This window comes from Populus trichocarpa, chromosome 7 (assembly GCF_000002775.5).
Source record: "Populus trichocarpa isolate Nisqually-1 chromosome 7, P.trichocarpa_v4.1, whole genome shotgun sequence".
NCBI classification, from domain to species: Eukaryota; Viridiplantae; Streptophyta; class Magnoliopsida; order Malpighiales; family Salicaceae; genus Populus; species Populus trichocarpa.
Window position 1 is genome coordinate 3983218 of NC_037291.2, and position 25490 is coordinate 4008707.

Consider the following 25490-nt stretch of genomic DNA (forward strand, 5'->3'; position numbering starts at 1 on the left):
TCCTTTCGGGAGAAGTTACAGGTTTCAGGGGAATTGAGTTTATACCTAAAATAAATATACATATGCGAATCATAAAAAAAAAAAAAAAAAAAAACAATGATTGTTCAACATAAATTAGAAAAAAAAAACAGAAATCAATTATGAATAAAAATAATTGATCATACTAGAGAAGTCCATTGTCGAGTTGGAGAAGTAGTCTAATAATTAACCAAGCAATCAAGAAAAATAATTAATTGAAAAAACAATTGAAAAATAGAGTTTAAATATGTGCAGATATTAACTAGAAGTTACAGTCATTTTCAAAAATAAAATAATCAACAAGATAATAAATTAAAAGTCAGAGATTAGCCTATAATTCACATGTATATCGATAGAAGATGAGTTTAGCTTGCATCAAGACTTAATAAACTTCTTTATTTGATACTAATTTTTGTTTAGGATTAGAAATACCAATGTAAGAAAGATTCAAATTATATAACAAAATAAATTGGGTCAAATAATTTTTGTAAATGATGGCCAGCCCTACATATTCAATTCATATAATTTTACCTATCTTTTTTTTCTTTAAATGGTTTTTATTGTTTTATTTTTTATTTACAATTTTATATACAACTTTTTTTTTTCCTGCACTTTACTTTTCTATAACCTTTCCTCCTTAAAACTCTTATCTTTTTCTACACGGTGGTACTTCTTAGAACATATTAGCTCTTTTATGATGGTTCAAGATCTAGAGTTCCTATATATTTTGGCCATCAGAAACCCTAATTGATTTTAAAATTTAAATAAGAAAACTGGTTGTGTAAATTAAGGAATGACGTATCCCCTAATATACCTTACCTAAGGTAAGCTGTATTATTTGCTTGTCTGATATAAACAAAGGTATTATAGTATTTTGCAACTACTGGTTTATCTAAAGTTTAAGAAAAGTCCTTTTTAATATGGAAGTTCTTATCTTATCATGTTAAAAGCCAATCATTCTAATGTCAAAACATGTATATTTTTACTTTTTTCTTTTAATATCAGGAATACATTTTATGTATAAGTTCGTAATCCTTGATATTCGAACAAACAAAATAAATTTTTTGATATTTTTAAAATATAGTTCAAGTTCTCATAAATTTCATAAACCGGTTATTAAATCCAAAAATATATGCAAAGATATCAATAAAACTATTTTTCTTGAATTTTTATATTTAAGGATGTTAAATCATGCTATGTATTTATTTTTATTCTTATTATTTATGCAAATATGATTATTTTTTTAGAGAGACTTGACTATATGCAAATTAAAATAAAAATTGTACTTTTGAAAGAAAGATTTTTTGTTGTTGTTTTTTGTGGAAGGAAATTGATTTATTTAATACCGAAAAAACACCTTGCATGTAGGATCCAAATACTAAATATCAAAGGGTAAAAAATGTGGGGAACCCAAGATTAATTGCAAAATTGTCTTGCGAACATTTGAAAATTTAACTAAAACCATGTTTGGCAAAACACAACAATGTGTTTTAAATCAAATAAGATATCAATTTAAAAACAAATTATTTAATAATCAAACTCAACTTGATGGCAAGGAAACACCAAACTTAAACATAATTCATGAATCAAAAATTAAAGTTCAATTGGCAATCACAATCCCAAAAATAAACGCACAACCTAACACAAATTATCAAATAAAAAATATGCATCAATTCAAATCAAATAATATCCAAACAGTCCAAAATTATACACAATAATAAACATTGTGTTCCAAAGTTTCACAGCATTGTAGTAATTTGTTTAAAAAATAATTTGAGATTATGAACCGACCTTCTTAGGTGTTTGGCATGTCTGAGATTTACCAGAATCAAGGCTATAAGTAGAGGAATACTAACGACACGCGGTCTCCACATGCAACTGCCACTCCTTAGCTATTGACTAAACTGGAAGCACCCAATCTGGAAAGCCATTATTTTAAAACTCAGTTTGACCTAACAGGTTAGTGTGTGAACCGAGGCTTAGGCCGAGACAAGTTTTAAAAGAAATTGGAGGAGAATTGATCAAGTGTAAAACAATCAAAAACCTGAGTTGATCTATGTCACAATTAACCCGACCAGTTAAAATCATGTCAAAACTCGTTGACTATTTTTATTTATTTTAATTATTTTTTAATTGATGTCATTTTTAATTTTTAAATAAAAAGATTTAGTTGGCTTAGGCTAATTCGATTCAACCCACTCCACTCGTGACTCGATATTTGTCCTGGGTCATCTAAAAACTATGGGAAAAATCATGGAGACTAGATTTCAATAAATTAAATGTTGAATGATGAAACAAAAAAAATTCAAATATAAAAACAAATAGCAATTAAAAGAAGAAGAACCTCATTTGAAAACAAAAATTGAGAGGACAACCTAAAATTTTGAATTAAATGGCAAAAAAACAAATCAAATTAACAAAAGATTCCAGAATTAAAAAATTAAAATCAAGAGAACAAGGATCAAATCCAAAAAAAAAATCAAGATCATGGATCTAAGGTTGAAATTGAAAACAAATTAGAATTTAATAAAAGAGCTAACAATCAAAATTAGAAATCAAAACATTGAGGGTCTAACCTAAAATATTATCAAATTTTGAAAAAAAAAATTAATTTAACAAAATAATCCAAAACAAAAATAAAACTCAAGAGAATGAAGATCAATCTTTTTTTATATAAAAAAGATCATGGATCCAAGAACAAAATTAAAAACAAATTAAAAGTTAATAAAAGAGCTAAGAATCAAAATTAAAAATCAAGAAATTTAAGGTTAAACCCGAAACATCATAAAATAAGAGGACAAGTTTAATATAAAAGTCAAATGCCAAATGATTAAATTAAAAAATAAATAAATCAAATTTGATAAAATTAAAAAATGAGGACCAAATATAATAAAATTAATAAATAACATACTCTTCTAATTTTTTGCAAGGGCAACATATTTTTCAAGGTTGATGAAAGAGAAAAAAGAGATGGGGGGAGAATTGGTGAACCTGTATCATGTATGATTACATGCACCTCACGTTACGGCAAAACGCATCAAACACTGCTCTAAAATGTGGTGTTTAGCTTAACAGGAGATGTCACACGTGCTGCTCAAAAGACGTGTGAAGTTGGCACCTCCCGTGCATGCGCTATCAATATTTTATTTAAAATAAAATAATATTTTAATTAAAAGACTTAAATGCTTCTAAGTCAACTTGTTAATTATAAAAAAAACCTATATAAAATGATGAAGACACTCAAAAACTTTAAAAAAACTTAATTCAAAGGATAATTTTTGTATTTTAATGTTTAAAATTTTTGAAAAACCCTTCACCTTTTATTTTAATTAATTTAGCTTTCAAGGTAAGTTTAATAATTCTAATATACATCTAAAAAGTGAAAAGCCCTCAATATCCCTATAAATTTTGAATCAACAATTTAATCCCGTGAAAAAAGTTATTTTACCGCTAATAGCAAGTTATAAGTTTCGTGTTATAAAAACTAAAAAGTAAAAAATAATTTTATTTTACTAATCTATATATAAAATTAGAGAGAGTATACAGTAAAAGTCTAGGAGTTTCAAAGATTTTATGCATGACTACCATGGAGACCTGATGGTGATTAAAGGCTAAATCTTCTTTAAACTCCTTGCTCTGTTAGGTTTTGTTTGTTTTTGTGAAATGTTGTAGAGATTTGAGGTTACAAAGGGAAAGGAAAAATCTTTCATTCATTAGGCAATGACAAAACATCCAATGAAGATGTGGCGGCAAAAATATTTAATTCATTAAATAGCAATGCACAATTTAAATAATCCCTCATTCTTATTTATATATCTATTTTGGCGCCAAAAGCCATAAATTTTCCCGCCATAAAAAACCAACCTCCAAAAACATCCATTTCCCTTCTTCCTCACTCTCTAGAACCCTAGCAACTCAATCCACACACACAGAGAGATCCATCAATGGCGGACGAGCAGCCAGCGGTGTTAAGTGGGAAGCGAAGAAGAGGAACAGAAGCCACGGCCAGATCCGAAGCCCTTGAGCGACTCAAAGCGCTCCGTCGTGGTGGCAGGAGATCTGAAAATGGCGGCGGGTACGCCATCAAAATGGAAGATCCAATCTATGATTCCGTCCCCGAGGACGAGTACAACAGTCTCGTCGCTCGCCGCCGAGAGGAAGCTCAGGGTTTCATCGTTGACGATGACGGCCTAGGTTACGGCGACGAAGGTGAAGAAGAGGACTGGTCTCAGGCCGGATTACCTCCGTCTTCGGATGAATCGGACGGCGAGGGTTTGAATAAGAGTAGATCTAGAAAGAAGAAAAGTGAAAAGAAAGAGAAAGAGAAAGAGAAAGAAGTGAAGAAAGGTAATGCTTCGTTGACGGCTGCTGCGGCGGCGATTATGGGGAAAACGAAGATATCGGCTATGTTTACATCAAATGTTTTTAAAAATAGGGATTCTGTTGGTAAGGTAAAGAGTTTTGATTGTGACAATATTGTTGATGATGTTATCGCGGAGTTTGCTCCTGATGAAGCTGATAGAGAAAGACGTAGAAGAGGACAGTTGATTGTGAAGAATGCTACACCAATTAAGAGTGAAAATCGATTTTTTGATAACGGTAATGATGTTAATTTTATGGTTAAAGCAGATTTGGATAGGGATTTTATTAATTATAAGAGTGGTGTTGATGAGAAAAAAGAGGGAATTGTGGAAGTGAAAGAGAAGGGAGAGGATAAATTGTCTAATCTGGTTAAAGAGGAGGTTGTAAGTGTTTTGGAAGTGAAAGCAGACGAGGCAGTTGTGAAGAAGGATGGTGGACGTACACTTAATGCGAAGATTAGTGATGAGGAGAGGGATCCAGCTTTGAGTGCTACAGCCGGGTGGAAAGAAGTGATGAATGGTAAGAATGGGGGTGAGGCTGTTGGTGGCGCTGGGGTAGTGGAGGAGGTTAAAAGTGGAGCAAATTGTGAGGAGCAATCTGAGTTTGAGCTGGATGGTGATGGGTCATTACCCTTTTACATTCTTGATGCTCATGAAGAGATTTTTGGTGCTAACAGGGGCACGATCTATTTGTTTGGGAAGGTAATGTTACTTGTTTGATATTTTAGCCCAAAATCCTAAAAAAAGTCTTTTTTTGGTGATCCTGTAACACTTTTTTTGTAGAATGTTAACAATGCTTGTTACAAGAACTTGGATGATTCATTAATTTTCCTTCAAGGGTGATTAAAATGGGCTGTACTAACAAATTAGAATAGGTGGCAGTAGGGTGACTGATTGCACTTAATTGACACTATCAGATAACTAATTTCCCAGTGGTAATTTTTAATTAGTTAGCTATGTGTGATAATTAAACTCTATAAGGCTTTAAGTTGAGGTTAGTGATGAACAAAGATGATGCTTTACTTATTGAAAAACATTCAGGAATATATTTATGCAGTTTGGATATTTCTCCATTTTTTTCATGAAACCTGACAAATTTAGTACATTATTGAGCTGGTGGTGGCATTCATTTCATAGATAGCCAATCCGTCCAACAATCAAGTTTGCACTGTGGCATGCAACGAAACTTATCTATTTCTTATGTGTTATTGGTATAAATCCTGGTGTTAGTAGTGATGTTGACATCTGACTTTGGTATTTAGGTGAAAGCCGGAAATACATATCATAGTTGCTGTGTGGTTGTAAAGAATATGCACAGATGTGTTTATGCAATTCCAAATAGTTCTATATTTCGTACTGATGAGATGAGCATGCTAGAGAAAGAGGTTGAAGAGTCACGGATTTCTTCCACAGATTTCCATAAAAAGCTGCAAGTAAGTACATTCGCATATACAAATGTATCTACATATGCGTGCTTAAATTATGGAACAAATGTCTTATATTATGGAACAAATATCTTTGTGTTTTATTTTCTGGCTGCTTTTAATGCTTTTATGCAATTTTCTTCTGCAGGACATGGCATATGAACTAAAGAATGAAGTTGCAAGCCAATTGTTAAGTCTCAATGTTTCAAGTTTCAGCATGGCTCCGGTTAAGGTTTGCAGATTCATTCATTCTAATGTCAAAAACAGTGCATTTCTTAAAATGCACTACTTATATTCTGCTGTGCTGTTCATATTTCCTGATATTCTTTTTATTTATTTTGTTGACCAACTAACAGAGGAGATATGCATTTGAGCGCTCTGATATACCAGCTGGAGAGAATTATGCACTCAAGATCAACTATCCATTTAAGGTTTCCACCAAATTTGTTAAACATAGTAACGCAGTTTAAATCATTGAGCTATATTTGAGACACTCGGATGTCATATTTGTACATCTTAGAGTTTCTTAAGTTACTGTTTTGATACTATCAAGCTCTGTTAAACTCCTTTCTATTTTGAATTATATATTTTGGATTCTCTGAGTGCAGGAACCTCCGCTCCCAGCAGATCTGAAAGGGGAAACTTTCTGTGCTTTGCTCGGAACTCATTGCAGGTAATAGATCTGGGGGTTTTGCTAACATCCGGGCTTAAAGGGTGTGGTGCACTTTTAAATTCCAACCAGACATTACTTCCTCTTAAATAAATCCATGTGTACGAGTTACATAAGAGTGTGATAGAAATTCAATGTGAAAACTTGCTTTAATGAGCAGACCATCTCTTTCTTTTTATTACAAGTGCTGTCAATATTTTGGCATGTATTCAGAAGTTGTCATCATAACTCTTCTACTGCTTGATTGATTTGTCCTAGACTTGTCAAATCTCAAGCTAGACAGCCTAGCCTCCTCAAAACTCAATAACTAAGGTAAAAAAGAGATCAGATGGCTTTAGCTAGTTAGTTGATTAGTCAATACACTTATTGATCACCTATACAAGTCTCAATGTCCACTGATACAGCTTTATTGTGTTAACTTAGAGTCATGTTTGAATCTGATATAAATATTGAATTGAGGCCAGCAAAGTCAACTTGATCATCTTTTATGCAATTTTAGTTCTGGCAAGTTCCAATTCAGCTTCGAGGGGTGGACAGTTATACATAATGAACAATAAATTCTTTTATGGAAGTGGAAAATAATTATTGTTATCATTTACAGTGCTTTAGAGCTTTTTCTCGTTAAAAGGAAGGTAAAGGGACCTTCGTGGCTTTCAGTTTCAAAATTTGCAACTTGCCCAGCTTCTCAAAAGGTAAGGTTTTCAATCAACACATCTTTTATCAGTTCACTTATCCCTCATGAACTCCTTTATAATATCTTCTATGTTTCCTCTGTACCAATCTTGGTCAGGTGAGCTGGTGCAAGTTTGAGATCATTGTCGAATCTCCAAAGGAAATACAAGTTTCATCTTCATCAAATAGCAAACTAGAGATTCCTCCAGTGGTTGTTGCTGCAATAAATCTGAAAACTGTCATAAATGAAAAGCAGAATGTGAATGAAATAGTCTCTGCTTCTGTCATTTGCTGTCACAAGGCCAAGGTTTGATTAAGAGCTCCCATGGCCCATTCTGCTTTCATTTTGATTTCAGGCATTTTTCATTTGGATGTCATCCATTTTGCCTTTGAAGTTGTTGGTTCCAGCACTTATATGCAATGACAATGTCATCTGATCTTGGTTCACATGTCAATTTGAGTAAAAAGGCACTTGGAAAAGGCATCACATATTATTTACTGGTAGAGTTAGATGTAGGTTATGTTCTTGTAATGATACAATACAAATAAAAATTGTTCACTTTGTGCCTTGGAGTCCTAACTTTTGAAGTTACTATGTTTTGTTGGATGTTATCCACAATTTTCTTCCTGAATTTGTTGGTATGGCACTACAAAGTAATTCATAAAAGGGTTTGAAGTTCATTTTTAATGTGATCTTGGTCAGGACGGAAATATTTACATCAGCTTGACTCCCATTATTTTTCATAAATATGCTCCACTTTATGGCTTAGGTTATGTGAACTCTAATTGAAGTTTTGGCATTGTTACCATGTAGGCTTCTAGCTCTAATCCGGGATAAAGTTGATTTCACAAGTGCTTTCCCATTTTATGCCATACAAGTTTATGTGCATTACTAAGATAAGCTACTACTTCTACTGCTTCACTTTTCAGATTGACACTCCCATGTTGGCCTCCGAGTGGAAGAAACCTGGCATGCTGAGCCATTTTACTGTTGTTCGCAAGCTTGATGGAGGGATATTCCCAATGGGATTTTCCAAAGAGGTTACAGACAGAAACACAATGGCTGGATCAAATGTCTTAGCTATTGAAAGCAGGTGAGTTTTCTTTTTTATCCTGTTTTCAATTTCTTGTTTCTTTGTTCTTTCTAATCATATTTCTGGCACCTGTAGTTAAAGTATTTCTTACATCTTTTTGCAGCGAAAGAGCTTTGTTAAATCGTCTGATGATTGCATTACACAAATTAGACAGTGATTTTCTTGTTGGACATAATATATCTGGTTTTGACCTGGATGTTCTCCTCCATAGGACACAGGTGGGATTATTTTTGTGATGCTTTCTAACAGAAAGATTATATGAGGTAAAGTTCTTGTTAAATCTGTGTTCTCATTTATGTAGGCTTGCCGGGTGCCAAGTAGCACATGGTCCAAAATAGGACGTCTCAAGCGTTCTGTGATGCCTAAACTTACAAAAGGAAATGCCATTTTTGGCTCTGGAGCAAGTCCAGGGATCATGTCTTGCATTGCTGGCCGGCTCTTATGCGATACATATTTGGCTTCCCGTGATTTATTAAAAGAGGTATTGTGCACACCTGATGGCATCGCATCATGCAGTTAACGCTGGACAAAAAATTCAGTTTCTCACAGTTTAACTTCAATTCATCCAGGTTAGTTATTCCTTGACGCAACTTGCTAAGACTCGGCTGAACAAAGACCGCAAGGAGATTGCACCACATGATATTCCCACAATGTTCCAGACGTCAAAGTCCCTTATTGAACTAGTAAGTTCTGATTCTAACTTCAGTTACTTGACCAGAATTATCATGCTAGGTAATATATTCCTTGTAGAAATTAGAGTTTGAACTTTTCTTGTCCTGGTAAACAATTTTTATTGTGGTTAAATTAGTATGTTTTTTGTATTTCTATAGAAGTGCACATCTTTTTTGATAATTCAGAGTGTTCTATGTGATAACAGACAATTTGTGGTTGTGAAAATTGTGGCTTTACTAATTTGCTCTAAGATTAACAACTCGGATGGTTCAAACATATAATTTGCAACATTGTAATAAAGTTTGCAAATAATTTTAACCTAGCATTTCATATATATCTGGGCTATGGTGATTTTAGTAGCCAACTGACAGCCTAAACTAGCTTAGTTAGGTAAATTGTCTTCGCCTGTCAATCAGGGCATCTTTTAAGCCCATAAAGGTAATGTGATGATGCTTGTGGTCAGCTTTACCTGGTACAAGAAAATGATGAGTGGTCCCCTCTTTTCTGGCCTATTATGGTTCTCATGGTGTCAGTAATGCGTTCAGGTTGAATATGGTGAGACAGATGCATGGTTATCTATGGAACTCATGTTTCATTTGAGCATTCTTCCTCTCACACGCCAGCTGACCAATATCAGTGGGAATCTCTGGGGGAAAACTCTTCAAGTGAGTTCTCGCAGAATTGGTTTTCCCTTTTTTATGATTTATTTCTGCAAGTGGTGTCCAAAACATCATTACAAATGTATAAACACTTCTAATATATGTTTTTCCAGGGTGCGAGGGCACAGAGAGTAGAGTATCTTCTATTGCATGCATTCCATGCAAAGAAATATATTGTCCCAGACAAGATGTCTTCTCGTGTAAAGGAAGCAAAAATGACAAAGAGGAGAATTAATAATGGCATTGAGGATAGAAATGCTGATGAGTTGGACACTGATGCTGCCAATTTTGAAAATGACAATCAACAGAGTGATCATGGGAAAAGAAAAAAAGGTCCTGCCTATGCAGGTGGATTGGTTTTGGAGCCTAAAAAAGGTTTATATGACAAATATGTATTGCTTCTGGATTTCAATAGTCTTTACCCCTCAATTATTCAGGTTAATATCTTTTTCCCTCCTCACCCTCTCTCTTGCTTGATTACCTCATTGATCTACCACTTCATGGCACTAATACTTAATTCATTTTACAGGAATACAATATCTGCTTCACAACAGTTGAAAGGTCTATGGATGGATTGGTTCCTCGTTTACCTTCCAGTAAAACAACTGGAGTTCTGCCTGAGGTATGATCACCTCATTGCTTGTTAGCTTAATCAGTAAAAAATAATTGTAAGAGGGCTTGTTAAAAATTGTAGTGCATGCTATCTATCCTCATCATTTGCATTTATGCTCTTCAATGCATTGCATCTGAGATTTCTGTTTTCAAATATGGAATTATGTGCACCATTCCTTTTCCATTGTTTTGAGCTAAAGTGGTTTCCAGGAATTTATTTTACATGTTCTTTGACAGTTGCTGAAAAATTTAGTTGAGAGAAGAAGAATGGTTAAGTCATGGATGAAGAATGCATCTGGTCTCAAAGTCCAGCAGCTTGACATTCAGCAACAAGCACTAAAGCTCACTGCAAATAGGTTTATATTTATTTTCTTGGCATCTAGATTTTGGTTTTTTTTCTCAATCAATGTCACTGCTGTTCATTACATAATTCCTACTTTTTTTTTCTTATACATTCTGACATGGCTGGCCATGCAGCATGTATGGATGCCTTGGGTTTTCCAATTCAAGATTCTATGCAAAGCCACTTGCAGAACTAATAACTCTACAAGTAAGATAAACATTGCTTTTGCTGAAACTGAATGTCTTGCTCTCAAGCGAAAACTGATGTATTGACCGAGTCAAGTGACTGATATTTAGGGAAGGGAGATTTTACAAAGTACTGTTGATCTTGTTCAGAACAATTTGAACTTGGAGGTAAGACCTTCTGCATTGATGTATAGAAATTGTTGTCAAATTCTTGTAGTATTTATGTTCATAAATTCACAGGACTAGCACTGTGGTTAGCTCTTGAAGAGTGCCTTTTACTTTGAATTGCAGGTGATCTATGGTGATACAGATTCAATTATGATTTATAGTGGACTAGATGATATTCCAAAAGCAAAAGCTATTGCAGGGAAAGTCATCCAGGAGGTAAAATTATGGTCATGTACTTTGTGCTTGTTGGAAAAGTTCTATGTACCTTATGTTGCAAAAACAGTTATATGGAGACCTATCAGCATTCCATGCTAAAAAATTCAAAATGCAATGAAGTGTCTAAATGAACTGACCTTGTCATATTCCTAGTGAATAGATAACAGTGGGATACAGTTACTGCACTTTTTGACAAATCCAAAATCCATAAGACTTGGGCATCTATAAAGTTCCAAATTTAATGATTTAACTCCAACTTGTCAGCATGCACTTTACTTAAACCAAATCAAGTCTTCTTTGTTTTCTCCTTGTCATGTTGCTACCATTAGATTCCTCTTCTCTTTTCATGCTCTACATTGGATGTGACTTCATTTAGCTGTATCTAGGTTAACAAGAAGTACAGGTGTCTAGAAATTGATCTTGATGGCTTGTACAAAAGAATGCTTCTTCTAAAGAAGAAGAAATATGCAGCTGTTAAGGTGCAATTCAAGGATGGGACACCATATGAGGTAAATTTTTGTAAAAATAAATATTTTTTTGCCATTTCAGTTACTGTTGTCTTGACTAAGATCGGTATAATAACTTTTTTGCTGCAGGTTATTGAACGTAAAGGTCTTGACATGGTTCGTCGTGACTGGAGCTTGCTATCAAAGGAATTGGGAGATTTCTGCTTGGCTCAAATTTTGTCTGGAGGGTATGCTATACTGTCCTTTTTTTTTTTTACAGTCATTTTGACTTTGTACTTGGCGGGAATTCAAAGAAAGTGATTGGAGTCCCCATTTACCTTGTCACGCCTTTGGCTCTTGTGCTCACAGGTCATGCGAGGACGTAATTGAATCAATACATAACTCCCTCATGAAGGTAATGTTGAATTATTGTCAATATTCCTTTCCTTTCCTTTCTTTTTTAAAAGAAAAGGCAAATTGTCAGGAAAATGGTAAAAGAGATATGGCCATTTCAATATGGTTATTGTTGAACAAATGAAAGGCAGTTGAAGGGGTAATGGATCCTTGTAGAGAAAGGTGTTATCATCTCAACTTCTTTGGAAAACTAGAGTTGCCATTGAACGATGGCTGTGCTTTAAACTTGCCTTTCCATTTGGAGTCTTATTGTTCAGTTTTGTGAATTTAACAGGTCCAGGAAGATATGAGGAGTGGACAAGTAGCCCTTGAGAAATATGTCATCACAAAGACATTAACTAAACCACCTGAAGCCTATCCTGATGCCAAAAATCAACCCCATGCTCTGGTGAGTCTGAACATTTTTGAATTGTTCTTTAACGGGTCTTTAACCATATTTTCATGGTTTGTACCATTTGACTAATCCATTCTTACTTTTGTGCACCATTTTCCAGGTAGCACTAAGGTTGAAGCAAAGTGGTTATACAGCTGGTTGCTCTGCTGGTGATACAGTACCGTATATAATTTGCTGTGAGCAGGTATTGATTGATGTAATTTGGGTATAGCATTCCAAGCCTTGTATTTAAAATGTAACCTTGTTCAATGTTCTTTTATTTTCTGCCCTTGTTTTTCAATCGAGCAGGGTGCGGGTGCTTCTGCAGTAAGTTTAACAGGGATAGCCCAGCGTGCAAGACATCCTGATGAATTGAAATGTGATGATGGGAAATGGATTATTGACATTGAGTACTACTTGTCGCAGCAAATTCATCCTGTGGTATCACGTTTATGTGCTTCAATCCAGGGTACAAGCCCAGAGCGTTTGGCTGATTGCTTGGGGCTTGACTCATCCAAGGTATTCTTCCTAGCCAGATTCAGAGTTATGATATTTTCCAATTTGTATGCAGCACTTAACCCATGATTAATTGTTTTTACAGTTCCGTAGTAAATCAAGTGAATCTGTCCCTTCTAGCTCACTCCTGTTTGCTGCTGATGATGAGGAAAGGTAATTATTATGCCTAGCAATGCCATTATGGTCCAATGCTTTCAACTATCTTCTGTGCCTAAATTTAATTTCAATAGCTTAGCTTTTGTTATTTGTGTCTAAGGCATCATTTCCAGAATTAATTAATAAAATTTGGAATACATTGTAGGGTATAAATGCAATTATATTTGAAACTGTAATATGAAATCCTTTACACTCCATTTTGTTTTCCTTGAATTGAATTGCAGATATCAGAGTTGTGAGCCGCTAATCTTGTCATGTCCCAGCTGCTCTGGTACTTTTCACTGTCCTCCTGTCTTCAGTTCCATTTGTACGTCAATTCTTGAGAAATCAAAAAACCCACAAATCGAAGAATCTATATCCAATTTCTGGCATAGATTGTGTTGCCCTAAATGCCCAGAGGAAGGTGACTTGGGCAGAATATCTCCTGCAACGATGGCCAATCAGGTTTTTATGGAATTGCTTTCATATCATTAAACGTCTTAATCTTCTTCTATGTTGTGCACTTGGAGAAAGAAATATTACATGGTTCGCTGTCAAGACATTGAAAGATGTTTCCTGGAGTGTTTTATTGAGATGGACTGGGTCCGCGAATGAATTATTTATTAAACACTTGACTCTTTTGAGTTCTAAGTTAGAGCGGTGAGTGTGATCCTTTCTATTTCAGGTCAAAAGGCAAGCAGAGGGGTTTGTTTCCACCTACTATAAAGGCGTCATGATGGTAATCTACTTATTGCACATCATTACAAGGAATTCAAGATCAACATACATGGACTGTGATAATAATTAAATCTAGTCTGCTTTCAGTGTGATGATGAAACTTGTAAGCATACCACTAGGAGTCTCAACCTGAGGCTGGTTGGTGATTCCGAGAGAGGAACAGTTTGTCCAAGCTATCCACGCTGCAATGGGCGTCTAGTGAGAAAGGTTTACATCGCATACTGAACTTTAAAGAAATTTATTCCATTGATTGTATTTGGTTACTGAGAAATTTGGTTCTAAATGTGTTTTCGCCAGTATACGGAAGCAGATTTGTACAAGCAACTGTCGTATTTCTGTCACTTGCTCGACACTGCTCGCTGCATTGAAAAGGTTGGTTTCTTTATTTAGTTGTTGATTTGTCATGATAAGTTGCCATGCTCTGGTGCTGATTTAAGCTTGACGTTTCATGGTTGATCTAGTTGCAGTCGGACGCAGGCACTAGAATACAGGTAGAGAAGGAGTTGATGAAAATCCGGCCAATGGTTGATATGGCACTTTCAACAGTTAAGAAGATGAGGGACAGATGTGCTTATGGGTGGGTGCAGTTGAATGGCCTTGCAGTCACAGTATAATTTGCCAAGCAATATGTAAATATCAGGTAAAAGTCTAGTCCGAGCATTTTAACTTTCTGCTGTATGGAAATGGAAATATGTGCCAATTCTTCAATGGCGAACCATCTTATTTGTCGATTCCTTGTATTATGTATAAATTTAGTTTTTTTATATCTAGTTTTATAGGTTTTAGTTTTGAGGTTACAATTAGACCAAAAGAAGTTTTGGGCTTAGAACCAGCAATAAGCAAACAGACTTATAGATTTTTTTTCCATCAAATTGAGTGTGTTCTTAAAAAAGTAATTAAAATACTTCAATTTCGATGGGGCTGGTTCATTTGTGCCGAAGGCCATGTTGAAAGTAAATATTTCAGAGCTTTTCCATAGTTTTTTTTGTTTTCACGGGTACAAAAATATTCTGGTAAATTGTGCACTCTATTTGATAGATTGTTATTAATGAACTTTTTTAATTACTCATATGTATTTTATGGAAGAAATAATCTTTAAATTATATATCATAAATTTATTGGTTAGGCCCTTCCTTCCGAATCCATGGATGTCGATTTTTTGAGTTTTAACACGTCTTTAATATTTTATTAGTACAAATATTTTTGAAAAGCATTCACATTATATTGATGTCATTTATTTTAATTAAAATGACTTTTCATGCTCAGTCATTCTTTTCTTGAGGCGTTGGTCTCTTTTTCCCATATCTTTCTCATTTGGCTAAGCTGCTATGGCATAACTGTGTGTTACATAGTACAAGCTCAAAAAATCCATCTCATGGCATTTTTAATTGTCAAAAAATATTCTTAAGAAATAAAAAATAATCTCACCATTTCCAATTCAACACTCACGAAAAGTTCCAATTTATGAACCAAAAGCTTTGGGAGAAACCAGGGAGCGCTCATGAACTATTGTTTTGTACATTTCAAAACGGACGTCCAAACAAGACGCTAACAACTTTGAGACTAACCCACATGTAACATTGATCTTGAGAATTTTGTCTAATGAGATTATCATTATTTCCAAGCTTAAATTCTATAAACAAGTTCTCAGCTTGTTTTTGTTTTTAAAATGTTTTTTTATTAAAAAATATATCAAAAAAAAATTTATATTTTAAAAAATTATTTTTTATCTCAGCACATCAAAATATCTAAAAATATATTAATTTAACATAAAAAAATTTAAATTTTTTTAAAAATATTTTTGGGTTGTGATTTGATGCTTTCAGTGGCACGCACCTACAATGGTGCACACTAGTCATAAGTAATGATGGCCACATCATGCCTTGATAGGACATTGTACTTTGCCAGATTTTTGGACATTTCTACGATGGCAAGAAGTGATGACTGTAATATGCCCTGATAGGTTAATGTTTAAAAGTTCCATGGATCCCATTAGAAAACATGGGGATGTTTATAATTTGTGTGAAGATTACCTCTAGATTTATTCTTTAATTTGAGGTTTAATAAATTTTTTAAGGCTGAATTATTGTAAATTATAAAAAAATCTATTTCATCTCTAATAAAAATTACAAATTGAAAATCTCCTAAAATATTTTTTTGAAGAGAGTTTATTTATTATGCTTTCAAGAATAACTTTTTTTATTTTTATCAAATTTTAAAAAATTATAGTTGACATCACGAGTCCACATAATTTTTTAAATAGGATAAAAACACCAAACTATTCTCTTATATAATATATCAAAAACTCAAATAAAAAACAGATCATGAATTTTCTCTCCTCCAAGCACAATTTCTGTCTTCAAATATCATCTGTAAAGACCTTAACACCAATCAAGACCAAAATCTAGTTTTTTAAAAATGCCATAAGAAAGTATACAGGACAATTTAAAACCAAATATTCTTATAATAATAATAATAATAATCTCCATCCTAGATTTGAAGTGTCTTCCAAGTGCATAAATATTTCAGTAAAGGTAAGGTGAACACACTGCTTGGAGAAAAGGAAAACAATCAATTACTTTATTAATAAATAGGGAAACATATCGGTTTATCAAGTCCAAGGTTCATCTTTATGAAAAGTGAATCATCTATATGTTGAGTGCTCCTCCAGCTTTATTGGAATCATTACTTGACCTTATTTGGTGACCCATCCTCACTGCAACTCCCCGACAGGTGCCTCATTGAGCCATAGGAAATGGATGAAATCATACAGTTTTGCGCTTACACTCACCTGCTAAGCATTGAAGTTTCACATTTCCATGGTTGCAGCTATCTAAAATTACAGAAGAAACTATTCACAGCAGATGGAAACATCACCTTGTACGGTGTTGGGTTAAGCCTCCTCATATGATCAGGACGCATTCGCTCAAGCTGCTTGATACAGCTATCTCTAATGTCCTTGAGAGGAGGTAAATCTTCTCTTGGTTTATCTTCAAGAAACAAAAACACATTTTAGATATTGCTATAGATGAAGTAAGCTCAGCCTGTGGACAAACATTAATATTATGTGGGGTTTGATACAATGCCGAGTCCTCAAATCTTATCTTAACTACAAATCAAATAATTGCAAAATTTGGGAAACCATATGTAGAAATAATTATATCCCTGCATGTGTAAGCATTTGTGAAGAAGCAGATCCTCAACACATCATGTTCAACTGTGATATCATATACAAAATATTTCACTTCACAGAAACCCCCACCTGAGCTCCCTGGCCAATAACACTTTAGAAGCTCCTCAACCTGCTGTGGAACCACATACGCTCTCTTGGATTCATTAAAAGGATGGCGACACAGTATCCGTTCTCCCACCTGAAAGTTTAGAGAAAGAAGATATTATGTTTTCTCCTTCAACTAATCACCACAGTGAGTTGATTCCATCAGGCAGGCAGCTCAATCATGGGTTAAAAGGGAAAAAATGTACATGAGATAAAAAGCTAGTGACTGTTGATGTTGACAGTGAACTCTTACGACCAAACTCGTAAAACCAATGTATAAATCAATAACTGAGATCTCACCAGACTCTGAAGTCCATTATATCTTGAATATGTTTTGCACTCAAAATTTAATTCTCCATATAAAACAAGTAGATCAAAGATTTTGAACACCAACCTCTCGGCCAGCTCAGTGTTAAGAAAATCTTTCATAATGATGGTACTTGGTAGAGGTAAAACATCAAAGATTAGAGCACATGGAGCACTTCACCCATAAATCCATTAAATGTTGACCATGATTTTGAATACTGAGCTCTCAACTTGCTTAGTGAAAACGTTCTTGTTGATCATGCCAGCACTCTCAGATTACATTTGATAAATAGCACAATATAAAGGATAATGGTGGTGATACTTGGTAGAGCATAAAACATCAAAGATTTGAGCATGTGGAGTGCTTTACTGATAAAATCATTAATTGATGGACTACCTTTGGAGATGGTTCATTTTCCCCTGTCATTATGTCCACCAGTGGGTACCCTTCTCTTCCATACAATCTATAAGACCGCTTTTTGCATGGTATAGAAACCTGGTAAAATAACAAAGGGGAGAAAAATCAGTGATTCTATAAAAACTAATAAAAGTTTCTTCGACTTAGATCAAACCTTTGAAACATCTTCAGAAAGTTTGATGCGAGGCTGATTGTTTATTTCAACAAGCTTGAAGACACAACCCAAAGCAGCTTGAGCATAGCAAGTTACAAGATAGGTTCCAATTCCATATGAATCCACTTCATGACCCTGAGCAGCCAAAAAAAAAGCTATATCAATTAGATTTAGGTCGCTCAAAATGTATGTCTAGCATTTACATAATGAGGCAGATAAGCAACATAAATTATTAGTACGAGCATGATATTTGGCCACTGTTTGTTGCTTTACAATGGAAATGTTATTCATGCTGCTGCAACACATTTGAGACAAGCAGATCAGCAACAACTTTGGCATTCAATGTTTGACCAAAATGTTTTTCAACTAAATAATTGCCAAACAGAACAGAATACACAATTCATAATTTCTGTGTTTAAAATTTCCCATGTGGAGAAAAGGCGTAGAAGTGGATGCCAAAGGAATGCTGGAAGGCATATTAAGACAAAAACATATAAATACTTAGCAGGGCAGAAGTAGGTAAAGGATGAAGAAATTTATCCACACATCATGTAGCTTCTTAAAGTTTGTTTATCTTCAATAGTAAAGAAACAGTATTATGAACAAAGATCTGAATTTATGGGGTAACAGCTGAAGCACAGATCTTTTGTTTCCCTTTCTGTATTTCTTTACTCTATTGCTTCACTTACTGAATTATCTCCGTTAAGTGTATAAATAGACCCAGGCTTGAAGTAAAATTAGTGAAATTCAGAGATGGCATCTTTTCACAGCATGCAGCCAAGTGAGACAAATCAGATGCCAGATATTTGTCAGAAATTTTCTCTCAGCAGCGTGTGTTACACTTATCTGATCATGCAAGGAGAAAACACACAAAGCCAGAGAATTTTCATGTGAAACCATTCTAAAACATGCTCCCATAGAATAACTAATAGATGACTGATGCCTTCAGCAAGCTCCAAAATGGGAAATGTATGTAATATGCACATAGAACAAGAGCAGTTTTGTTACAGAATGAATACCTGTTTATTTAGAGCATCTAAAGTTTCCTCATTGAGGTCATTACTAGCAGTGATGCCCATCTTTCCAAAACCAGGCACTCCAAATTCTTTCTCAATGGCGCTAAAGAACTTCCGCGACTCACAGGACAAATATGCTAGATCACCAGAATCTAATCTAATGCCTACCGCTTTATATCTGCAAAGTAAACCATCTAAAATCACTTGTGTAAATCGAGAACTATTAAAAAGTCAACGTGGAAAAATAATAAAGAGGACAAGTCTTCAGGATGCTATGCAAATAAAAGACAGACAATTGAATCACAAACTAATGTGACAGTGGTTAAAGATGAAGGATATCAATGGCTTTGATTTAAAATAAAGGCTTTGCTGTTGGATGCCAATCATGACAAATGGCTGTGAGAAACCATCGCGACAGGCTTTGGAAAATGTTGCATCTGGCTTCTAAAACGTAGCAAATTGTTCAACTGGATATTGCAAATATCTGGTTGAAACCTGAACTACAGGAATATTTGGTTGAAGCCCCAGTTGAAGGAAAAAAATAGGCCACCAGGGAAAGATACCAGGCCATTGGTGTAAACCGATGGGATGTCAGAAGTCATCTGTTAGATGTAAAGACGTGATTTAAATGCTGGAAAGGTGAAAATGAAAGCATTGGCCAAGGTAGAGGCAATGTCACAGTTTCAGAATATGCAATCTTGGTGCTGGCATGCCTACCAATAATTTGAATTGTGTAATGTTGGCATTAAGCCTTTGAGAGAGATACTGTTACCCAAAAAAATATAATATCGTATGTTTCAGTTCCCATGACGATTAAAAAAGGAATTTTGCTCAGTAAAAATGCCATCACACTCGTAAATCTTTCAGGCTTACCCAAGATCATTAAGTGCTAGAGCAACCGCACAAAAGTTCGGGATTCCACTCCTCATTACCTGGTAAAGAGACGGAACAGATAAATGCAATGTTAACTGCACTAAAGTGATAATTGATTGAAGTAGCCACCTGGCTTAATTAACAAGACAAAGTTTGGCATGCAGCAAACAGAAGATGCAACATATAATTAACCTTTGCAAATATAGTCCATTAATACTAAAGTATGGTCATGGAAACGTTATAAGAGCACTTGCACCATTTCATAATGGAAAAGTTAATGTCTACTTGTGCGAAATGCCACATGCTTGATGATGCAAGGTATAAACATCAGCATTGTGAGAAGATCAGTTGTATACATTAAAAAGATGTGGTAAATTGGAAGAAATTTCCAAGGTTATAGACCCTAATAAATTTTCCCTTAACTTAACCTGCAAATTCTTGGTCACATTTACTGGTTACTGAATGTATGTTTTTTAAAATAACCACCTAGCTTACGAACAAGGCAAAGTGCAGCATGCAGCTGAAAGTAAAGACAGCATATAATTAAATTTTGCAGATATTTGCCTAAAGGTTGAGTGTGATTAGAGCTTCATGATACGAGTAGTTGCATCTCTGCATGAGAAGTTAATGTCTCAATTCATTCAAAAGAATATGGTTTTTGAAAATCTCAAGGTATTGAGTGGCCTGGATGACACAAGCATTTTGAGAAGATCAACTTCATAAACTGCGCTTGCAAATTACAATAGAGTTATGAGGTTACTGAAATTTGATCAAACAATTGTTGACTCTTGTTCTTTACAATGTTTGGTGCTAAACATGTAGACACAGGTTTTCAGTGAGGGATTACCCTAAGCACCCAAGATTGTATGTAAAAACTTACTTTTCATAGCGATAATCTAAAGAAAAGCACAAAATCAACTAGCTGCATGTCATATCTTGACAAATATATATATATAAAATCTTATCCAGGAAACAGCTATTAGTTTTATTCCAAAGAATTGAAACATATCAACCTAGAAGCAAAAACTACACTCACGTCATATGTGTCCACAAGAGCTAAAAAGCTTCTAGGGAATGCCAAGGCATAGGAGGTGAAAGCTGCTAGCTCACTGTGATTGGTCTCACCAAAACTACCACGTAAGGAATTTGACCACTGCAAAGCATAAACCATATTAATCAAATCAAAAGGTAAAGAAAGAAAGAAAGAAAAAAACCTGAAAGGGGAGCAGAATAAACAAATAAAGTATGAATTGTAGGATCAAGACACTGTTCACACCAATTAGCTGTCATGGAAGTAAGGAAACATCTTAATCAATATTAGACATCAAAATACACTGTTCACACCAATTAGCTGTCATGGAAGTAAGAAAACATCTTAATCAATATTAGACATCAAAATGGCTTGCAGCATTAGACATTCTCTGTGAGATAGTACCTGTTATTAACCATCAAGTTCCTAAAATATTGAATCTTATATATTAGATACCAAAAAGGCCCTACATGGTTTCTCTCGAAGCAATTAACAATGTTTTCAAAGAAACTATTAATTTCACAAGGCCCAAACAAAAATCCCCCTTTCTGGACCTAAAATCCGTGTAAAGAAAAGAAAAATCTTTCCAGGATTCAGAGTTAGGACTTCGGGAAAATTACTTTTAACTCTTACATTTAAAAACCCCAATACAATTATAGCAGAAAGGAATGGGGAGAAAGAGAGAGAGATTGAACTTTAATGATAATATCAAAATTGTTTAACATGAAAGAGCTAGCATGCAATGCACAAACATAACTGCTTGAATAAGCAACCATAGGAATTTTTATTTTTTGGAACTAAAATTAGAGCCTTGTCCCTTTTTGTTTTTTTGCAAGAAGAGCATGATATTTTCTGCTTTGTAAAATCTTCAAAACTACATAAAAGTCTCATGCCATGGCCACCAGCTAAATTATATTTCAAGGAATTCCATATGCTGTGCATTATCATCAATAGTTCTCTGGTGCTTTCATAGAGAAACCAAACTAGGATCTTAAGCACGCCAACTAGGCAATATTTGATTACACATCCCTCACCTATGGAATTTTCATCAACAAATAAAACTTTAATATTTACTTCCCCTGTTTTTCTAACCCATGCTGACAACAGATAGATCCATAAGCTTCACAACTAGTTATCTCCAATAAGATGAAAGAATATGAAAATTTAACCGCCCTAATTTATGTTATTAAACATTCAAGAAAGGCAGTAGGTTAATTTAGTCATCTCTAGCTAAAGATGAACAGAGGATGGACAACTTTTGATGAATAATCAAAATGAATGCAGAGGGCCAATGAAGAGAACCTGAATTTTATTTATCCATGTCTGAACTGAACTGACAAAGTCCTCGCAACTACTTGATCCATCAGCACTTTGAAGCGACTTGTCTATGATCTCATCAGGGCTCTGCAAACCACTGGATAATTTAGATGAAGGACTAACTAAACCTAAAGCAATGAAATACTATTGTTTAACGTAGATTGCATGAATGTGTAAACATTGGCACAAGCATGTGATGAAAAATTTATTAAATATCACAGAAAAAGAAACAGGCCTGTAATTTGAGAGAGAGAGAGCAATGCCAAAAAGAGAAAATATATCATATGAACTAACATTCACAATAGCACAAAACGACCACTATATCAGTTAATAATGCACTTGAAATTTTTTTTTGCAAAATTGAAATGCTACTCTGAAGCATAAATGAAGAAACACGCATCATCTTCATTATTGTGCTCTGGAATTTGCCATCGCAACAACAAAGGGCTTTCAAAAGGCACTTCTCAACTTGGAAATAACTACCGAAGAAAGGACCTCTGGAGAGGTTAGTTACTTTTGAGTCAGGTTACTAGCCTAGGGAGATGAAATGAAGGATCTGTAACTTCTCGAATAAAAGGGGAAAGCCTAGCCTGGATGTCTTATAATGCTTTTCGAGATTACCAACCATATATGAGCTGACAAATGCATGGGAATGAGTCCCACGTAGAGGTATCCCAAATAATCGTCCGGCTGCAACATTGCTGTCAAAACAGAAGGCAGAAATAGGCAAATACCAGTTAATATGTTGAACAACAGCCAGTAACACAGAGTGAAATGTGATTTTTGCATTCAATTTTTTTTATCCACTTTTCATAAAAGAAAACCAAAATCTCATTTGGTTGCTCATTACAAAGGTCTACTGAATTCTTAGAAATTTAATGCTGTCAAATCACTTATGGCTGGGGGTGGCACGGGGTAAGAATGAATACTTAAAATATCCCCTACCATATCTCATTCACTCAAAATTCAGAAACATAATTGTTCCAGCACCAGAATGCTATAAAAGCCATCCTACCCTAATTTAGGAACAAGCACAGTTTAGACCTCCCTTTAGCCAGTTTGGGAACCATGTGCCAGCAAGCATAGGTGAAAATAAAACATTTCTTTTGGAGAGGAGGTGTATATTCTCTTTCCAGATCAAATTCATGTACCTAGTAACCAAGATGTTTTTCTCAGCTTTGAAGAAGGTCCTTGTCTCAGTTTTTGTTCCTTTTCCTGAAGGAACAATTAGATACAATGATCTTGTAAACCAAGATAGTTTCCTCGGCTTTGAAGAAGCTCCCTGTCTCAGTTTTAGGTCCCTTTCCTGAAGGCAGGATCAGAACCATTTACCTATGTCCACCCAAACCAATCTTGAATCACCTTAGCCAATGCACAGGTCAACTGATTTCGAAGAAATTCAAAAGCTGAATTTGAACTATAAACTAAAAAATCTTGTGTAGTAGACAATCATGTCTGAGTTATCTACTCACTAGTCCTTGCTACTTTAAGATTTTAAAGAGACTCTTAACATGGAAAGTTGATGCTTAAACTGAATCATTGTTAAATGATTGGAAGGCATATTAGAAAAAGTACAAACCATTCTGAGAATTCAACTATATGAGATGAATTGTTGCACGATACGAAAGGCAGCAACTGAAATGTTTAGAAATTACCTTGTTGCATCAAACCCTCCAAGGTAGCAATATTTTGACGCCGATAACCCACCATCAGGTCCCTAAGCATAAAATAATGAGTTTTCTCATAAAGATAACTCAAGCCAGCATTAAAAAATAAAAAGAATCAAAATACAGTCAGCAACCTGAGCCCGTCGAAGCCCAAACTCAAGAAGACTTTTTGATTTTCCAGCAACAAATCGATGCCTAGCTGCATTTGTTGCCACTAAAGATGCAAAATTGATAAGATTCACTAATGGGGTTTCCAGCAATTGAGCCACCTGCAAAAACATTAATCGAGTAAGATCCACTCGAGAGACAAAATGTACATGGTAAACGGTAAACAAGAAAATAGAGGGAAAACCAGTTGGAAGGTGTACTCACAGCAATTGGTCCTTCTATTCTTAGCAGAGGAACCTTTGGGAAGACTGCTGAACCCTCTGCAATGGCATACACTTCGACTTCTGAGCAGTCCAATCCTCTAAGATAATCAAAGAAACCATCCTGCAAGATCATGTATTAAGTACTAGTTCTCCTCAGATTTAAAAGCCACGAGAAGCAGTGACTGAACTATAAATAAGAAAATAATAAACCACTAAGCCTCATTTACCTCGCATGAACCAGGAAGACTTTCCCGGATGAAAGAGATATCATCCTCGGTGAACTTGAAATTAGCAATTAACCTGATGCATTCTTCTAAACCAGCAAACACTGTGTACTCCCCACCAAACGGATTCTTCCGAAAATATAAATCAAACCTGATAACAAAAACATTAAAGAGCCCCAGATCAAAAATCGAAAGAAAATAAGACAAGCTTTTTAATGTTTAAAACAAAACTCCTATTGCAATGTAATTTAAAGTATTAATTCTCCTGTTAAATTCAGTACTACTATAAATAAATGATATAATATTGAGCATGGAATTAACTAACAGATGCAATATTATTATTTTATCAGGAAAACAAAAACATTTCAGTTCCCTCAACAACCAAATAAATAAAAACAGAATCCTTAGAAAAAAGAAAAAGGCAAACTACTCACACAGCTCGCTCTTGATGTTTATTGGCTTTCCAATAAGCATAAGCCATTGTAAATTGATAAAGATCCGTTAAAAGAGGCGTTACGATCGGGTTCGTCGGTCCCTCCACGACCCGACCAGAATAATTACAGTTCGCTTTCACCTTCTCAACCATTTTTTCTTTCTTTCTTTATTTCTGCTCTGCTGCTTATATATTCAGTTACGCATACAGATATGAGATATGTATATATAGAGAGGGGGGAGGAAGAGATAGAGAAAGAGAGGGTACGACGTGAGAGTGAAGGAAAAGAAGAGGCGTACAAGTGGGAACTTGACCGTGGACAGGAAGGGAGAGAGAGAGACCGTTAAAAACGAAGGGTGGTGGTAGCGGTGGTGTTTGTTGTTGCGCCTTGTGGAAATGGAAATTCGTTCAAAAAATAAAATAGGCACTAGGCAGCTACGAAAAAGATAAAACACTACTTGGTACTTCCTACATGGAGTCTTCTGTACTTGGTCCTCATTTTGTTCAATGATAATAATAATAATAATAATAGTTAGTAATTCTCAGAAAACAAGACCAAAACAAGTAAAAGTGTTTTTGAAAATTTTAAAAAAATATATCTTTAAATTAAATTTTTTAATTTTTTAAAATTATTTTAATGTGCTAATGTTAAAAATAAATTTTAAAAATAAAAAGTATTATTTTAATT

The 25490-nt window shown here is 34.7% G+C and overlaps 2 protein-coding genes across 4 annotated transcripts; one reads left to right on the plus strand and one right to left on the minus strand.

Moving 5' to 3' along the window:
* The first annotated feature begins 3848 nt into the window (after positions 1 to 3848).
* Positions 3849 to 17339, plus strand: LOC7483107 (DNA polymerase alpha catalytic subunit). 3 transcript variants are annotated; one of them, XM_024605512.2, is made up of 31 exons: positions 3850 to 5081; positions 5642 to 5812; positions 5952 to 6035; positions 6160 to 6234; positions 6412 to 6476; positions 7075 to 7165; positions 7264 to 7452; positions 8076 to 8239; positions 8343 to 8457; positions 8541 to 8720; positions 8809 to 8922; positions 9457 to 9576; positions 9684 to 10007; positions 10100 to 10192; positions 10420 to 10538; positions 10660 to 10732; positions 10822 to 10878; positions 11002 to 11094; positions 11481 to 11603; positions 11691 to 11788; positions 11910 to 11955; positions 12229 to 12342; positions 12449 to 12532; positions 12637 to 12846; positions 12929 to 12996; positions 13224 to 13443; positions 13664 to 13717; positions 13804 to 13923; positions 14014 to 14088; positions 14178 to 14356; positions 16546 to 17339. In XM_024605512.2, the coding sequence occupies exons 1-30, from the start codon at positions 3963 to 3965 to the stop codon at positions 14328 to 14330; spliced, it is 4611 nt and encodes a 1536-aa protein (XP_024461280.2). In that variant the 5' UTR covers positions 3850 to 3962; the 3' UTR covers positions 14331 to 14356; positions 16546 to 17339. The 3 variants fall into 3 exon arrangements, with proteins under 3 accessions (XP_024461281.2, XP_024461280.2, XP_002310719.4); XM_024605513.2 differs by lacking the exon at positions 16546 to 17339 and having other exon boundaries at positions 3849 to 5081; positions 14184 to 14630; XM_002310683.4 differs by lacking the exon at positions 16546 to 17339 and having other exon boundaries at positions 14178 to 14630.
* LOC7483106 (nicotinate phosphoribosyltransferase 2) lies at positions 16269 to 25224 on the minus strand. Its single transcript, XM_002310097.4, has 15 exons — positions 24804 to 25224; positions 24373 to 24520; positions 24147 to 24266; positions 23909 to 24043; positions 23763 to 23824; positions 22733 to 22808; positions 22093 to 22194; positions 20797 to 20913; positions 19761 to 19819; positions 18891 to 19065; positions 17872 to 18006; positions 17697 to 17795; positions 16979 to 17087; positions 16594 to 16706; positions 16269 to 16507 (listed from the first exon to the last, which is right to left on the minus strand). The coding sequence occupies exons 1-15, from the start codon at positions 24953 to 24955 to the stop codon at positions 16430 to 16432; spliced, it is 1680 nt and encodes a 559-aa protein (XP_002310133.2). The 5' UTR covers positions 24956 to 25224; the 3' UTR covers positions 16269 to 16429.
* Between the last annotated feature and the right edge of the window lie 266 nt (positions 25225 to 25490).

Coding starts and splice junctions, on each gene's coding strand:
- LOC7483107 (XM_024605512.2), top strand. CDS start 3,963: ATGGCGGACGAGCAGCCAGCGGTGTTAAGTGGGAAGCGAAGAAGAGGA. Junction 5,813..5,951: donor ATTTCCATAAAAAGCTGCAA/GTAAGTACATTC, acceptor TTTCTTCTGCAG/GACATGGCATATGAACTAAA. Junction 10,879..11,001: donor AGAACAATTTGAACTTGGAG/GTAAGACCTTCT, acceptor TTTGAATTGCAG/GTGATCTATGGTGATACAGA.
- LOC7483106 (XM_002310097.4), bottom strand. CDS start 24,955: ATGGTTGAGAAGGTGAAAGCGAACTGTAATTATTCTGGTCGGGTCGTG. Junction 24,521..24,803: donor AAACATCAAGAGCGAGCTGT/GTGAGTAGTTTG, acceptor TTTTGTTATCAG/GTTTGATTTATATTTTCGGA. Junction 19,066..19,760: donor CTAGCACTTAATGATCTTGG/GTAAGCCTGAAA, acceptor TTTACTTTGCAG/ATATAAAGCGGTAGGCATTA.